This window comes from Lonchura striata, chromosome 32 (assembly GCF_046129695.1).
Source record: "Lonchura striata isolate bLonStr1 chromosome 32, bLonStr1.mat, whole genome shotgun sequence".
NCBI lineage: Eukaryota > Metazoa > Chordata > Aves > Passeriformes > Estrildidae > Lonchura > Lonchura striata.
The window spans coordinates 4,559,275-4,574,899 of record NC_134634.1 but is presented as its reverse complement, the minus strand read 5'-3'; the positions used below and the strand labels follow the sequence as shown (position 1 = coordinate 4,574,899).

The 15,625-nt window shown below is 59.5% G+C and overlaps 1 protein-coding gene and 1 long non-coding RNA gene across 2 annotated transcripts; both read right to left on the bottom strand.

Annotated features, from left to right (window-relative positions):
• Window positions 1-85: 85 nt before the first annotated feature.
• Window positions 86-11,142, bottom strand: PLEKHA2 (pleckstrin homology domain containing A2). Its single transcript, XM_031506736.2, has 12 exons — window positions 11,075-11,142; window positions 8,123-8,286; window positions 7,696-7,752; window positions 6,178-6,226; window positions 5,973-6,070; window positions 4,031-4,171; window positions 2,001-2,135; window positions 1,829-1,897; window positions 1,651-1,721; window positions 1,033-1,096; window positions 706-783; window positions 86-592 (listed from the first exon to the last, which is right to left on the bottom strand). The coding sequence occupies exons 2-12, from the start codon at window positions 8,261-8,263 to the stop codon at window positions 248-250; spliced, it is 1,248 nt and encodes a 415-aa protein (XP_031362596.1). The 5' UTR covers window positions 8,264-8,286; window positions 11,075-11,142; the 3' UTR covers window positions 86-247.
• A 2,087-nt stretch (window positions 11,143-13,229) lies between these two features.
• LOC144247743 (uncharacterized) lies at window positions 13,230-14,999 on the bottom strand. Its single transcript, XR_013341297.1, has 3 exons — window positions 14,405-14,999; window positions 13,587-13,700; window positions 13,230-13,322 (listed from the first exon to the last, which is right to left on the bottom strand). It is a non-coding gene; the product is annotated as an uncharacterized LOC144247743 (long non-coding RNA).
• Between the last annotated feature and the right edge of the window lie 626 nt (window positions 15,000-15,625).

Here is a 15,625-nt window from a genome sequence, read left to right as displayed (position 1 = left end):
CCTGCACAGCGAGCACCGGCAGTGCCCGGAAGCAGCTTCCAAGACAGGGAACCGCTGGGGCCAAGCCTGGGCAGGAGCAGCCAGGGACCCCCGCCCTGCAGAGCAGGGCACCAGGGTGTGGGTGCAGACGGATCCTGCGTGGCAGGAAAGGGCTGTGGTGGAGGGAAGGGACCACCTGGCCTACCCCAGACCACCCACAGGGATCCCGGGAGACGGTGTGTGGAGCCGGGAGTGGCTCGGTGGCCGCTCAGACGTCGGAGGTCCGGATACTTTCATCGTCCAGGTCAAAGGCGAATGGCTTCTCCTTGAGGTGCTGCGGCTCGGAGCGGTGCCGCAGGCGTGTGCCGGGCACGGCCCTGCCCTGGCACTCCGAGAGCGCTGGCACGAACACCGAGTCCCTGAGCGGGGCTGGCAGCCCCCCCAGCGCCGGCCGCTGCCCCTCGGCCTGCGGCACCGGCGTCCAGGGCTGCCAGGAGCTCGTGGAGGGCGCCTTGCACGAGGCTCGCCGCTCCTCCGCCGACGGCCGTGGCTGCGAGGGGCCCGAGGAGCCCCCGGGTCTGGCCACAGAGGTGGATCTCATAAAGGACATCTCCTGCAGGGGCATGGCAGAGCGAGGCTGGTTAGACAATCCACGAAATAAATATCTTGCACATTGGCATAATCTCCACTTGACACTAAATATGAAACAGAAGGTACGTGACCTACCCTGGGGCGGGTTTTCAGGGCCTGCACTGCCCCTGTGATTGCCCGGATCCAGCTGTGCATCTCCTCGGGGCTGTCTGCCTGCAAACACAGCAGCCCCAGTGAGGCTGAGCTGTCCTGGCATTCCCAAGGTTCAGCTCTGCCTTCTCCTGCTCCACTCCTGTTATAAATAATCCCAAGGCAGAAGTGAATCCCCCTGCAGTTTCCCCTCACACTCGTGTGTTACAGCCCCATCTGCCTATGTTCACTGGCGAAGGGCTGTGGGGAACAGCCCATTTCTCGAGAGCTGAACTTTCTGCCCCAAAAATTATCCTGGCCTCAGCTGCTCACCTGGATGTAGAAGGTTCTGGAGCTCGTTATGATTTCAAAGAGGTTGTCTCGCATCAGGAGGTCACTAGAAACAGTGAGAAAGAGACAGTCACACCCGAGCAGCCATGGCGGACAGAAAAAAAACCTCTATTTATCTTCATTTCTGGAGTGTGCCAGGGAGGAACATATTGAAGGCAAACCTTGGATCTCATTGGGATTTTCAGAAGAGTCCAGATCCCCAGAGAGCTCCAGCCAGAAACCCCTCAGCTCTACCATCAGCCAACAAACCCCTGCCCTCTACCACCATAATCCACTGCATTCCCAGCAGTATCATATTGCTATTACTTATTAGGAATGAACAGCTCAGAGATACATTAATACACCATATTTTTACTTTAGCTGAAGAGGTTTGTTTTCTTAGGTTATTTTTCATTGCAAGCCTTTACATTACTTTGATTTTATCAGTGTTTGCTGCAATAACCTGTTCCCGAGACACTGCAGCCGCCTGGGCTAGTTTAAGACAAACATCTCAAGACAGAGCTGCTTCCCACGAGCAGCTGGAGCAGCCCAAGCTCCCACTGGCTGCTCTGGCCTGAGCCAGCCTGGGGCCACGGCAGGAAACATGGGTGGGAGCATTACCCAGACTTGACCAGGCACTCGTGGGTCTTGCAAACATCTTTCAAGAGAATCGAACGCAAAGGCTCCTTGTCCTGCAGAGGCAAGAGGAGACAGTGGAGGGCTTGGCTGGCCCTGGGGCTGGCATGTGCCAGCCAGAGGGTGCCAGAGCCCTGCTCAGCGTCCCAGGGGAGCTGCTTACCTGCTCACACTTGTAGTAGCTGATAGAAAACTCATCCAGAACAAAGTACCGCCGCTTCCAGCTCTTCCTCTGGAAAAGAGCAGGAGATTCGGTGCTCAGCCCTGCCTCTCTCTGCCGAGGTCCTGCACCCAGAGCACCCCTGCAGCAGCCCCAGCCTGTGCCCAGCACTCACCACGTTGCCCTGCTTGACGCAGAAGCCGCTCTTGAGTGGGGCTGGCCCGGCGGGCGGCTTGGTGGCCGAGGGGGGGATGTAGCTCTGGGAGCGCCGCAGCAGAGGGTGCCCACCCGCCTCGCCGCCCTCCCCGTCCTGCAGCAGAGAGAACACAGCCCCGTCAGCAGGGAGGCATCCCTGCTGGAAAGCAGCACCCCCAGCTGCAGAGAAAAGCCACCTGACACAAGCTCCGAGTGAAATGCGTGAGCCAAGGGCTCATGGCAGTGCTGAACATGGGCAGGGAATGAGCCAGAGCCCAGAGCTGATGTTCTCTCCTTGTGTGCAGCTTCCTGGGCTGCTGCCCTGGTACTTTTCACTGTTTTGCAGCCATCTGTTAAAAGCAAGATATCAGAAGGGCTGCAGAAAAGCAATTTGAGGGCTGAAGATAATCCCCTGCAGCAGGGGAGTTAACAGAGCCCACCCGCCTGGCTCGTCTTGCACAAAGAGGTGACTCGACTGCACCACCGAAGGCACAAGGAGAACAAGAACCACCAGACAAACACAAGTTAGAAAGGAATGCTTTCCAACGGGAGAAAGCAATATACCACAGGAATAAATTGCTCAGAAAGGCCATAAAGTGTCTGGTTCTCATTTTCAGAGCCAACTTCTCCCAAAGATACTTGGGGTGTTCGGAGTTCAGGAAGGGAAGCTGTGCCTCCTCTGGGCCCACACTGTCCCTCCCAATGCAGTGCTCAGTGCTGTGAGCACAAAGGGGCTGTGGTCATTACCACATGCCCAGCACCCACCCCTGGCTCCCCTGAGCACACCCCAGTGCACACCAAGGGCCAGACCTGACCTGCCTCCAGCACCATCCCAGCAGTGCCCTCCCTTCGCCCCCGCAGCAGAGGATGGTTGAGATGAAACATCTTCTGCACTCAGCTTCTTCCCCATCCCTCGGAGCCCTTCCTCCCGCCCGGCTGAGGTTTGAGCATTGCCATGGCAGCGGGGTGGCCCTGGCCACTGCCAGCCTTATATGGCCCCGCAGCGGGGGACTGCGGTTTGGGTGAGCCTGCCCGCCCAGCACCTTCCACTGCTGCTTCCGTGTCCCCAGGACAGACAAGCAGCTTTTTGTCTGGCCTCAGAGTGCTGCCCAGCCCCTTCGGAGAGCAATGCAGCACAGCTGCAGCACGGGGATGGGGGGGCCAGCCACGCCCGGGCCCGGGGCTGTGCCAGCTCTGCCAGGCGTGGCAGCAGAGGTGTCCGAGCAGAGGTGGGGACACTCCTGCAGCCGGGAGCTCACAGGCCCAGGAGCCGGGGTGATGCTCCCGGCCGGTCTGCGGTGCAGCCAGAGCGTGGGACTGCAGCCTTGGGGCAGCACCGGCTGGGGCACAGCCAGGAAACCACGGACACGCCCAGGAAGCTGCAGCAGGGGAATGGCCATTTCACATGGGGGAAGCAGCAAGAGCACGGAAATATTCTGGCAGCTGATGCACCACCTCCAAAAAACCCCTCTGCACCCCACAACCCTCCGTGCACCTCTGCATCCTGCTGAACCCTGTGGCCAGGGAAGTGTTAAAAGCATCTGCCAGCAGAAACTGCTGCAATGATCTAATTCTCTACTCTATTTTTAGTGCTGCCACTGATAAGAGCTGAAGTGAGACCCAGAGCTGGACAAGTGCCCAAACATGGGAGATGCTGATGGCCACGTGCACACCCAGCTGCGTGCCAGGGAAGGAGATGCAGACCATGACAAGTGATGCCCACCTCCCTGGGACAGTCCCTGTGGCTGCTGTGCTGGGGGCACCCAACACAGGGTTCCCCTGCCCCGGGTACCTAAGCAGGATTTGCACTCAAGTCACATGGGTGGATGGTGATGGCCAGGAGGCCGAGCAGATCCATGACCTCCTCCTCCTCACACCCCCTCATCTCATTGTACTTCCGAGTGAGAAAAAGCAGAGGTGTTCAGGGTGCTCAGAGCAGCCATTGATACCTGCAGGGGAGAGGGTTTGCAGGCACACTGTTTCCAGAAATGAAAGTGCAAACCACCTCACCTGGTTGATGGAGATGGGTGTGTGGACCACTACCCCCCCAACAATCTCGGTTTTGTAGGCCACCTGGGGCTTCCTCTCCTGGGCCTGGGACACCACCTTGGTGACTTCCGTGGCCGGTGGGACGCTGCCACCCTTTGGCACCTGTGGGAGAAAGGAAGGTATGAGTGGAACAGGGTGACCATGCTGGGCATCCCCACACCTGCACTGGGCACCTCATCTCTGTCTAATGCAGCCACATCCCTTTAGAAAACAACAACTGGCCAAGCACCCCAGCTAGGGAGGGTGTGGAACACCCTGGGTGCAGGAGACACCCAGAGTAGAGATGAGAGGAGCTCAGTGATTAAGCATCCCTTCACAGGCGCCTGTGATCTGCCTCTGCAGCTCAGTGAGTTTGTGGGACACTTGCTCCTTTAATTGTCCCCGCTCCACTTACAGTCAAGCTTAATGAGGAGCTGGGTCTGGCTAACGAGGCTGAGCCACGTGGCCGCAGGGACAGCCAGGCTCTGCTGCGACCCCAGTGCTGGCTGTGTCCCCCGTGAGTGGCCCCAGACCCCTGGGCAGAGGCTGGGCTGCAGCAACACGGCTTCCAGCACTGCCATCCTCCCTTCTCCCTTCCCAGCTCCTTCCCTCTGGCACCTGGCTCTGGACAGAAAGGGCAGTTTCCAAGTTTCCCTTCCCAACCCTGCACTTCAGCTCCCCTAATGCCAACCCCCCGCTGCCTTCCCCACAGAGCAGGGCAGAGTGGCAGCATCACCCACATCCCAGTAGCCCTGGGCTTCCCAGCAGCCTGTGACAGCTCCTCCCTGAAGGGCTGGACGAGCCGGTCGCCCAGCTGGGACGCAGCCAGAGCCGGGAAGGGCTGGCCGAAATCAGGCCATGGAAACCACCACGGCTTCTTGCACAAGCAGAAGATGCATCTCATTCTCCTGTCACCTCTGCCAGCCTGGCAGAATCCCCCTGCCCCAGAGGCAGCGACCCTGGAGGAAACTGCTGACAGCACACCCAGACAGAGACCAGGCAGGCTCTGGCCACAGCTCTGGCCAGCTCTGGAGATGGAGTCTGTGGCCAGCATCAGCTGGACCCAGAAAGAGAAGGCATGAGCCAGAGCAGTCTGGCCGCTGCAGGTGCAAAGGTTGTCACACTTACTGTATTTGCAGAGTAAAAAAATACAAGCTAGGTCTGATCTGGAAGATGAGTTTCCCACAGAGACTACACCATGGCACTCCAGGGATTTTAAAGAAAAAACTCATGGATAGGCCCCAATCAAAGTGTTCACATTATTTTTCCTTACATTTAGTTTACATACCATAAACAACACGCATCGGTGCATGACCTAGTAAAACTCTGCTCACATTATGCACTGGCCCCACTGCTCACTGCACTTCAGCAGAAGCCCCCAGCCCCTTCCCAGGGACCCCCTGTGCGGGCAGGAGCCATCCTGGAGCTCCCAGCCCAGCCCCGGCGCTGCCCAGGGGGAGCGTGGCACATCCCGCGGTGCCCGGAGCGCCGGCAGCTGCGCGGCGCAGAGCCCGGGCGCGGGTCAGCGCCCATCAGCGCACGGCCTGTGAGCACACCAGCACATCAGAGATGGCAGAGGCACAGCCTGCCTCCCCGTGCCCCACAGCACGGGGCATTCGCCGAGCCGGTGCTCCAGGAAGAGTAAAAACGGAATAAAAAAGTTACTGAAGCACAATAAAGCCACCCTTTGAGAGCACAGTGAGGAGCTGGCTGGGCCAGATCCCAGCCAGCAGGAGCAATAGGGGGAGGAGGGCCTGGAGCAGGAGGGGATGTGCATGGCTCCCCACAGGACCTTCCTGGGCCACAGCTGCTGTCCCCCACAGCTGGGCTGGGAGGGCAAAGGAAGATACACAAGTAAGCCTCAACCATAAGGATCCCTGGGGATGGTGAAGGGAACAATTGAGAACAGCATTAAGTAACCTACCGTGATCTTACTGGCCCTGTTCAGTGCCTCCACCCAGTCCTGCAGGTCCTTTTGGTCACTGGCTTGCAAGAAATAGCGCTGGGATAGAGCGTTGATAACTGCCAGAGGAGGAAGGACAAGGATTCATGGGGCAGGCATCCACACTGCAGCTTCCTATTGGCAGGGTGTCCCCCCACGCAGCCCACCAAGATCCCACTCAACTCACCAAAGCAGAATGGAGTTTTAGGCTTCTGTTTCGGGGTGGCAATGCTAACCTGCGACAGAGCAAATCAGGGCAAAAATTAGAGCTAACAGCACATGCCAATGGTGGGCACAAGAGCTGGAAGTTTCCACCCACCCACCCTACTCCCTGTCTGGGCTCTGCCACCCCGGACAGGACCCCTGAGCAGGACCCCACACATATGAGGGCAGCTGGAGCTACAGCACAGCTGTGCCAGCTGAAGGGAACTGGCCCGTGTCTGAGCACATGCAGCACAGGGTGCTGGGTCCCAGGGGAAGGTCAGGACTTTCATCCCCTGCAGCCCCTCAGGCACTGGCTGAGCTGCACAGCAGAGGATGGAAAGCTTTCAAAGGACCTGAAAACATCCATTCTCCTGGATTAACACAGTCACTCTCATCAACAATTAAGAGAATTGAAGGGAAATAGTGGTGGTTTTTCCCTGAAGAGTAGGTATAATTTATATAAGGATAATATTCCTTGAGGCTCCACAAACAGCATTCGTGGAGTATTTATTCTGACAGTCCTCCTGCTTCAAAGCCAGTCCATAATGCTTTAAATATGTTTTCTCAAGCAAACCTCCATTTTTCTGGTATATTTAATGTTGGTAGTTCCAGCCACTGACAGAACCCAACCCCGCAGTTTGTGACCAAATGCTGTCCTGCAGCAATTTTCATTTAAACTAAAACCTATGTAATTTGTGTGGCTCTTTCCAAAATGGGGAAGGCTCAGCCTCCCAGCATTGCTTCATCTGCGCTTAATTTATAAATCATGATTCAGCAGGAAGAGGAAGATCTGTCCAATGCTATATCCAGCTCCAGGATAAAGCTGAGCTGTGCCTGGCGTGGCAGCCACAAGCCCCCCACTCCCTCAGCAGCTGAGGGGCCGCTTGCAGGAGGAGGATGGAGGCAGCTCCACTCTCCACACACAGCCACAGCTCCACTGTCTCAGTCACCAGCCCTGCAACTGTTGTTGCCTTTTGCTCTTTTTGTTGTTCCTGCCTTCCCGTGCAGATTGGATAACAGCCTCGAGACACACGAGTGAGCTTCCAGAAGGTCTCATCCTTCAGGGTGCTGCCCTCTGAGCACAGGGGAGAGCTCCCGTAGCACTGCCCAGCCGATTGCAAGCTCCGTACCCAGCTCATGATGACACCATGCTCCTGTCCCTACTCAGTCCCGGCCACCCCGTGTCCTTCCTCACAGCAGAGCAGTTCCTCTTCCTCCTGCAGCCTAGCATTTCACCCCATCCCTCACCACTCCACGGGTGAAGATGAACTGGTGGCCATCCTGGTGGTCCGGGCACCAGGATCTTTGTGCTACGGCGTGCCTCCCTGCTTCCCACAGCCCCACTCAGGCTTCATCCCAGGGAGATGGCCACGAGCCCAGGCAGGACCAGGAGCTGGCCTTGGGTGCTTCCAGGGCAAGCTATCGCCTTTCCTGTGAATGCCACAAGGATAAGGGGAAAGCAGGGAGCACTCACCTTCCCTCTGCCCCACCCCAACATTACCTTGGAGATGTAGGTCAGCTGCAGAGATCCAACAGCACCTGCTCCAATGGCCAGGTTCTGCAACACACAGCACGAGCAGTGGGAGGTAAATGACAGGGAGAAGGTGGCGAGGGCAATCCAGCCTGTCGTTTGTGCCCTTGGGGTCAGGCAGCAGCTGCTGTCCTCAGCCACTTCCCTGTGCTGCACCTGATCCAGCTCAGACCCCTCAGCAGGGAGACCAGCTCTGCTCTGCTCCTTGGGACAGTCCTGGAGACCACAGAGGTCACAGAAGGGCTGGAGCCTGGTCATGACCACGCTCAGCCACAGGACACTGACACAGCAGGCAGGGACCTGGGGAGGCCCGGAGGAGATGCCTGCTCCAGGGAGGCTGGGACGTGCCCACAGACTCCCTGACAACTTTACGGACATACCCGGCACACGTGCCCACCTGAGGATTGTCCATGTACCACAGGAGGTGGTTGGCCTGGGTGTCCAGGATGAAATACCTCCGCAGAAACTTGCCACAGGTCTCATTTTCTTCAATGTCCAGGAACCCGCAGATACGGTTCTGTCGGTCCAGGTACGGCATGCCGGGCTCCTTCTGGCATCACCCTGTGGGGTGGGGGCAGGAGGGGGAGGTGGGTGCTCTGCGCCCCAGGGAACTGCCCCCACACCCACCCCGTCCCAGCCAGGTGTTCCAGGATGGCAGCGCAGCCTCTCGGCCACAGCTGAGCTCTCCAGAGGGAGATGGGAGGGACAACAACCAACCCACCACTCCCAGCCCCAAGAGCCACCAAACCCCATGAGGGAGGACAGAGCAGCCACAAAGGATCTGACACAAGACACCAGATCCCTGAGAACTGTGGCGAAAAAAATCCCAAAGCAGCATGCGAGAGGGAGCCTGAGCACACTCCCAGGAAACGGGGAACAATCTGCAACTCCAGCAGAAAATCTGTGCAGCCAGGATGTCGAGTCAGCAGGGAAAACAATGACCCATCACAGCAGGGCCACGCTGTGTCCCCAGGTCTGCCAGGGCACGGACCCCCCCCAGCACTGCCCCCCAGCCGGGAGGTCTCCGTCAGGGCCCCTGGCTGCAGTGGGGACGCTGTCATCACCTCCAGCCTGCGTGGGGAGCAGAACCAGCACCCCAAGGCTGGGCAGGACATGTCCCCTGCCCGGGCAGAGCTGTCTCCCCACGGCACAGGGTGCAGGGCAGGGATGAGAGCAGCCGTTACCCAAAGGATGTCAGTGAACCCAGTGTGGTTTGTCTGGCAGGAGAGTGGTGATCACGCAGGTGCCAGAAGCAGAGCTACACAAATAAAAGAACTCATGCAGAAAAGGAGGAAATACTATTTTTGAGCTGCAGTGGAGTGGGGCCCGGGGAGGTGAGGGTTGTGCAAGAGCTGCGGTGCAGCTGCAAAGGTAGAGGGGGCAGAAAACAAGTCAACCTGCAGTCAGGATCTCAATCTATCACCACCATTTCAGAGATGGTATCTTGGCTCATGGGGACCGTGCTGCTGCAGGGGGAGAGGTTGTTTTAGACCAACGACAGCGCCTTGGCACAAAGGTTTCTGAGGGCACTTCAAGTCTCACTGCTTTTTTGTGGGGTTATTTTTGTGGTGGGGAAGCACATGGAAAGCCAATCCCTAGGTACCTTCAACCAACACGTTCAAACCAAACCTCATAAACCCTTCTTTCTGCTCACAGCAAAGGTTAGAGATTTCTGCTAAGGCGACAGATGAGGAAGGAGCAGAAGGTGCCACAGGCAGCACAGAGATGAGCCCCCAGTCCCTGTGTCCCCCCACCACCATCCTTCATTACCACGGGCTCATCTGGGAGACCACAAACCAGCTCAGCCCTTCTGTGCACACCGACCTCAGGCTGCACTTGGAGATGGGATGGGAGAGGAGATTGGGATTGTCCCACACTCTGCACCAAGTCAGCTGGGTTCCTGTCCCCTCTCATCCCACTGCCCACACAACACAAATGGTCAGTCTTTGGAACCACCAAGAACTGCACTTTTCCATAAGAAAATTATAAAAGTAGCATCTCCAGCTGTGCTGACATGTGGGGCACCCTGCTCAGGAAATCCAGGAGGGCCAGAAAATGCTCAGTTTCCTGGTGAAGTGTATCAGAAATTTCCAGGACTCTTTCCTACCTGTAAAGCAACCAACTTGCCAGCTGTTTCAATCACAATATCTCACCCAAGAGGACACCCTTTTCCTGACTCAGTGAATGACATGGCAAACAATTGGGCTACAGAAAAACATTTACAGAAAACCACCCCCTTGCCTGCCTGAGCAAAAGGGAAGTGCTCCTCAGGGAGAGGCAGGAGGGGCAGGGCACTGTCCATGCAGCACCCAGGTCCCCGCTGCAGCCAGGGGTGGCTCAGAGGCCTCGTGTGCAGCCACACAGCCAGACTTTCCAGGAAGCACCTCAGGGTGCCCTCCTCGGCCCCGGCAGAGCTACAGCCACAGGAGCAAGCCAGGAGCACTCTGCAGCAGGAAAACGCGAGGCGATGGGAGACCCGGCATTTGGAGCATCACAGCTGTGCTGCCGGGAGGCATCTCCTCGGCACCTCCCTCCAGAGCACCCATCGCACCTGTGGGCAGCCACAACGCCCTCCTCTCTCACACCTGTCCACCCGAGCCGTGCCGGTGCAGGACGACCCTCTCTCCATGCCAGCAGGGCGGGACCTGCGCTGCCCAGTGCCCGCAGCGGCTGCAGCTCCACTTCCTCTCACCTGCGGCTGCAGAGGAGCTCCCGGAGCTCACCCCGCGACGTCTGTCCCGACCCACGAGACAGACGGGGTAGGCAGCGCCCAGCAACTCTCTCCTACTAATTGCAGATATTTGCCTTAATGAAACTATCAGCCTGTCGGGAGGAGGAGGCTGGATACAGCTCTTCATCTGCCACAGAGACTCGGAGAACACACAGAATAGCTGCAAACCCCTGATCCCCGCCCCACGCTTGCCTCCATCCCCAGACTTTCGGCGAGGATGGTGCCTGCAGCATTTCCGGAGCTCCACGGGGACCCCTCCGCCCCCCTCGCTGCCTCCCGCTCCCCTGCCCCTGACGCTTCGCTGCAGGAGCCGTCGAGCAGAAGCCGCTCGCACCGGGAGGGCTCGACTCCAGCCCCGGCGCGGATGATCCAGCTGCAGGAACCGGAGCCTCCGCCAAGGACGAGGGGACCAGCCCCGGGACCACCTCCCCAGCGGCCCCCGGCGCCGCGGGGCACGGACGCCTCCAGCCGCTCCGGCAGCCCGGGAACGCGGGGACTCGGGGGCAGGGGCCGGGGGACGGGGACGGGACAGCGAGGGCTCCCAGCCCGGCCCGCGGGGTCTCTCGAGGGCGAGCGCTGCCTGCAGGCGGCCACGCGTGTCCCCGCGGCGGCACTTACCCCGCGGCGTCCCTGGGCTGCGCGCCCCGCGCATGGCCGGGGCGGCGGGGGGCGGCCGGCCGGGCTGCGGGCGCTGCGCACGCCGGGCAGCGCTGGGAGGGCGGACGGGCAGCGGAGGGGGTGTGCCCTGGCTCCGCCGCCGCTTCTTTCCGGGTTAATTACGTCTGTCATTAGCAAACCCGGCCCCGGATGTGAGTGCGGGGCGCGGGGCGGCTCCGCGGGGCGGGGGGCCGGTGTCCGTCCCTCCGTCCCATCGCCGTCCGGCCGCGCACCTGCCGCGGTCCCCGGCCGCCGCCGCGGGGAGGGGTGGGGGCGGCCCGGTGCGCTCCCAGTGCCAGCCTGTTGCGGGTCCTCTGCGTGCCCCGAGCTCGGGCCCCCCCCGGTGAATTCCCCCAGACCCGACACAAAACCACTCGGTCGGTGTTTGAGGCTGGCACTGACGGAGATGAGCCGCCCACTTCGGGGCGCCGTTCGTGCAATAGCATCTCTTGGGGAAGCTGCTGCTGGGAGTGAGCTCGGGGTGAATTTGGGAGCAGGAAACACCCGCTGCCTCCCCCGTGCCGGCCCGGGGAAGCCGCACTTTCTCTACGAAACTCCGTCTGGCCCCGACGCACTTTCTCCCGGCGCGGGTGAAACCGATCGTGGTGCTGCCGCCGCCGAGGATACGCGGGGACCTTGCTCACGGACACCCGCAGCCCCTGTCCGTCCCACGCTGGTCCGCTCCTTCCCACTGCTGCCTGCCTGCTCCCGGCATCCCGGCGATCTCGAGCCCTGCCCCGCAATCGCTGCCTCCCTCTCTTCCCATCCCTCCCTTTGCAAAGACTAAACTGTTCCACGGAGTATTTTCATAGCTCTCGCAGCCCTTGTGACCCGTCGGAGCCCGGGGCAGAACTGGGTTCCGGGCACGGTCACACGGCAGCGACTCACAGCGCTGCTTTCCCTTCATTCCGGGAGCCTGGCAGCTCTCCCAGATTTTCCAATGCGTTTTTCTGCTGTAACATGTGGGGGGGTGCAAGCAGACCCTGGCACTCACTGGGACACCCCATCAGCAGATGAGGGAACATGAGGGAAGTCTGGGGCAGGGCACGTCTCTGCTCCAGGACCTTTGGAGATTCCACCAGCAGCCAGAGCCCCGCGCAGAACACCCTTTGTGTGCCCCGGGGAGGGCAGGATAGCAGGATGCACAGCAGACACGGAATAATCTGCTATCCACGTGCTCCGCTCCAGCGGCAGCAGCCCAGCGCCCCTCTAGGCACACGTTGACCTTCACAAGACTATGTCCATGTTCTGCAGGACTTCTGACCCTCTCACCCTCCAGCACTCACCGAGGTCTCTGCTCCAGCAGCATCCTCCAGCTGTGAGTTCTACGGCTGGATCCGCACATGCTGAATTATTTATTTTCTTCTGTTCAAACTTGCTTTTTTTCAGTTTCAGTACCTGTTCCCCTTTTCCTCATGTCCTGACTGAGGCAGACTCCAGCAGACAGCTGCTGTTTGCTGCTCCCCCTGCACTACAGTTCCTGCAGTCAAATTCTCATGGTCCCAGCCATCCTTCGCTCCCTTCATCATTCCCCTTTCTGTTCTCCTCACCGTTCACTCACTTTTACCGTTCTCCCTCACGAAAGGAAGCCTCACGGGCCACTCCTGGGGGTCCTTCTAGCAGAGCTTTGAGTTGTGGGACCACCTACAGCCCCAGGCCACAGAGCAGCCTCACATCCCCCCCATGTCTTAGCAGCCACCGAAACGTCTCTCCACAGGCGAGCCTCGGGTTGCAGAAAGCAGCCCAAAAGCATCTCTGTTGGAGCAGCGGGGAGGGAAGGTGCGCTGGGATCCCAGGCTCTGCCCAGCGAAGCCCTCCGGGGCGGCACCAGAAGCCGAACCGGTTCGATTCGGCGCGTTCTCTCGCGGCTTTGGTTTCCCTGCCAAGGAGAGGCTGCGAACGCGGTTCTCAGCGGCAGCGTTTATTGGACTGGCGGCGATGGGAGCCGTCCCGCGTCCCTAGGCTAGAGCAGCGAGCAGCCGCGCCGGGCCGCGGGGCGCTCAGGGCCGGCCCAGCAGCAGCGTCCCGGCCAGCGCGGCGGCCAGCAGGCCGGGCAGCGGCGGCGCGGCGGCCGCCGCGCCGCTCCGGGAGCCCCGCGCCGGCCCGTTGCAGTCGTCGGTGAAGCAGCAGCGCACGGTGGCCCCGCCGGAGCCGCCGCGGCGCGCCTGGTCACAGAAGGACTTGTAGGAGCAGGACTTAATGACGCTGTCTGCAAGGAAAGGCAAGGCGACACGGGTCAGGCCCTCCCGGGAACCCGGATTTCACCGGCACGGGATAAAGAACACCTCGGTGCGGCACGGGTGCGGAATTGCAGGATTGCGCTCCTACCCGCAAGAAGCTACCGCCTGCTCTGCCTCAGGCTCCCTGCTTCTCCTCGCCCTCCGACTCCCAGCCCCTCTGGTCCCCTCCAAGACCTTACGGTCCTACCCCCCTTCCCCCTGGAGCCCCCAGGCCCTCCAGCCAAGGGACTCACTGGGCGCGGTGATCGTGGAGCAGGCGTCGGCGTACTGGGGGCAGCTGTGCGATCCCTGCTGGCTGCAGTCGTTCTCGTTGGATGCGACACATCTGTGGCATTTCAGAGCCTTGCCTGGGTGAAGATGAGGAGGAGGAGTGACAGCAATGCACTGTCCCAGAGACCCCAGTGCCCCGACAGTCTGTGGGTCTCCACAGACACCGGTGGCCCCTGGCCCAGGGACAAGGGAGGTCACGGGTGAGGGCTGGCACCAGACAGAATCGAGCCGTGAGCCAGGCCTGCCATGGCGTGCAGCAGGATGCAGGACTGAGCCTCACCTGTCCACAAAATTAATGCAAAACTCTTCCAAGTGTGACTCAAAATGATGAGAGCTAAACTTGGCAGATGAGCTCTGCCGAGTCCTTGCCCTGCAAAGACTCCCTGATAGTCCTGGAATTCCTTTTACAGTAAAAATAGGTAGACATCATATTTTAAAACCATCATAGATCTTTGTTTTCTTGTGCCAGATTTCATTTTAATAAATATTTTGTGAGGGAGAAGGGAGAATCCATGCAACCTGTGGGAGCAGCTCCCACATTCTGCACTGTACTCGGAAGCTCAGCCCGAGGGTGCGGCCTGGGGACAAGCAGGGTGACAGGCAGTAAAGTGCCAGGCAGATGTGAGTCGGGAGGGACGAGCCATCTCCGGATCGTCCTTAAAGGAGGTCCACAGGCAGGTTGGATAGCAGCCAGCCCCTCTCTCCTGTGCGTCAGAGCTGGTAGTGGTGCAAGAGCTGTGTGACCCCTCCAAGCATACACACACCCCAGAAAAACCCAAACCTGAAGATCCTGCTCCTGCCTGAAATGACGAATCCTCGGTTTTGATGGGGCCGGATAAACCAGCGCTGGTGCTGGAGGTGGAACTCGTCTCTGCTTTGCTGACAGCAGAGCCCTCTCGTGGCAGCGGGGCCGGCTCGGCCCAGAGCTTCCACCTTCATCTCGGAGAGAAAACCCGTGAATGGGGAAAATTGGGATTTCATGGGGTCAGATGCCAGTAAGCGCCTTCCATTAACCCACAATGGCCCGGCTTCCGCTGCTGGGCTCTGCCGTGTCTCCTTTGCTGTTCCCCACAGCACGGGACAGCCTTTCATCTGCCCTGAGCTAAAAATACAGTCGTGTTCTTCTTGCCTAGGTCCAAAGTTCCTGAAAGTGTCCAGAGCTGCCCCGATTCCATGGCATTGCTCTGAGCAGTGCAGCTTCCCCCCTACCTTTTACAATGGCTTTTTGTGATTATGCCTTGGAGGAACCACGAGTTAACAGGGAAACACAGCTCTAGCCAAGAGAAGCTGCAGGGTCTTGGCTCAGGAGCCTCCATCAGAGCTGGAGACCAGAGACTCTGTGCTCCCTGCTGGGCACAGCATGCCTAGGCTTTGTGCCAGTGGCAGATAGGCAAGGGACAGGGGCTTCTCTTGGTGCTAGTCAGAGGAGAAAGCCACCCTCCTCCCCAAAACGTTATTTTCCTGCAGGGGTGGGAGCAGCGTGGGGCAGGGGCCCGCTGGGCACACACCAGCCCGAGGCAGGTGACAGGGACAGGGCAGCAGCAAGCGCAAGAGCAGCTACAGCGATTTACCCAACCTTGTGCTGCCTGGAGCCAGGGGACACTTACTTTCTCCAGCCAGGGACGTGACGATGGCCAGGGCCAGCAGGGTCTTCAGGGCAGGCATCCTCAGCAGTGTGCAGTGTGGGGTGCGTAGCTGCTGTTTTGTCTTAAGGTCTTACAGCTAATCTGCTTGGGAGAGTGCTGGGGCTGGGATAATGCCATCTTAGCTGGGGGACAGGACACAGCTCCCCAAGGACACGGGCTGGGCAATGGCACTGGGGCAGAGCAGCACACTGGTGCCAGTGGATGGGCCGAGCTCTGCTCCATATCCTGCTCTGGAAACTGTCTCTGGACACAGAACCTCGTGGTGGCTTTCAAAGGTTTTGATCAAGCCCACCTGCTCCATCCAGAGAAAAGTCCCTTTCTCATCATGAGTAGCAGCCAAGTTGGGGAAAACCACT

Coding starts and splice junctions, on each gene's coding strand:
- PLEKHA2 (XM_031506736.2), bottom strand. CDS start 8,263: ATGCCGTACCTGGACCGACAGAACCGTATCTGCGGGTTCCTGGACATT. Junction 6,227..7,695: donor AGCTGACCTACATCTCCAAG/GTAATGTTGGGG, acceptor GCTCTGTCGCAG/GTTAGCATTGCCACCCCGAA. Junction 1,898..2,000: donor GCGTCAAGCAGGGCAACGTG/GTGAGTGCTGGG, acceptor GCTCTTTTCCAG/AGGAAGAGCTGGAAGCGGCG.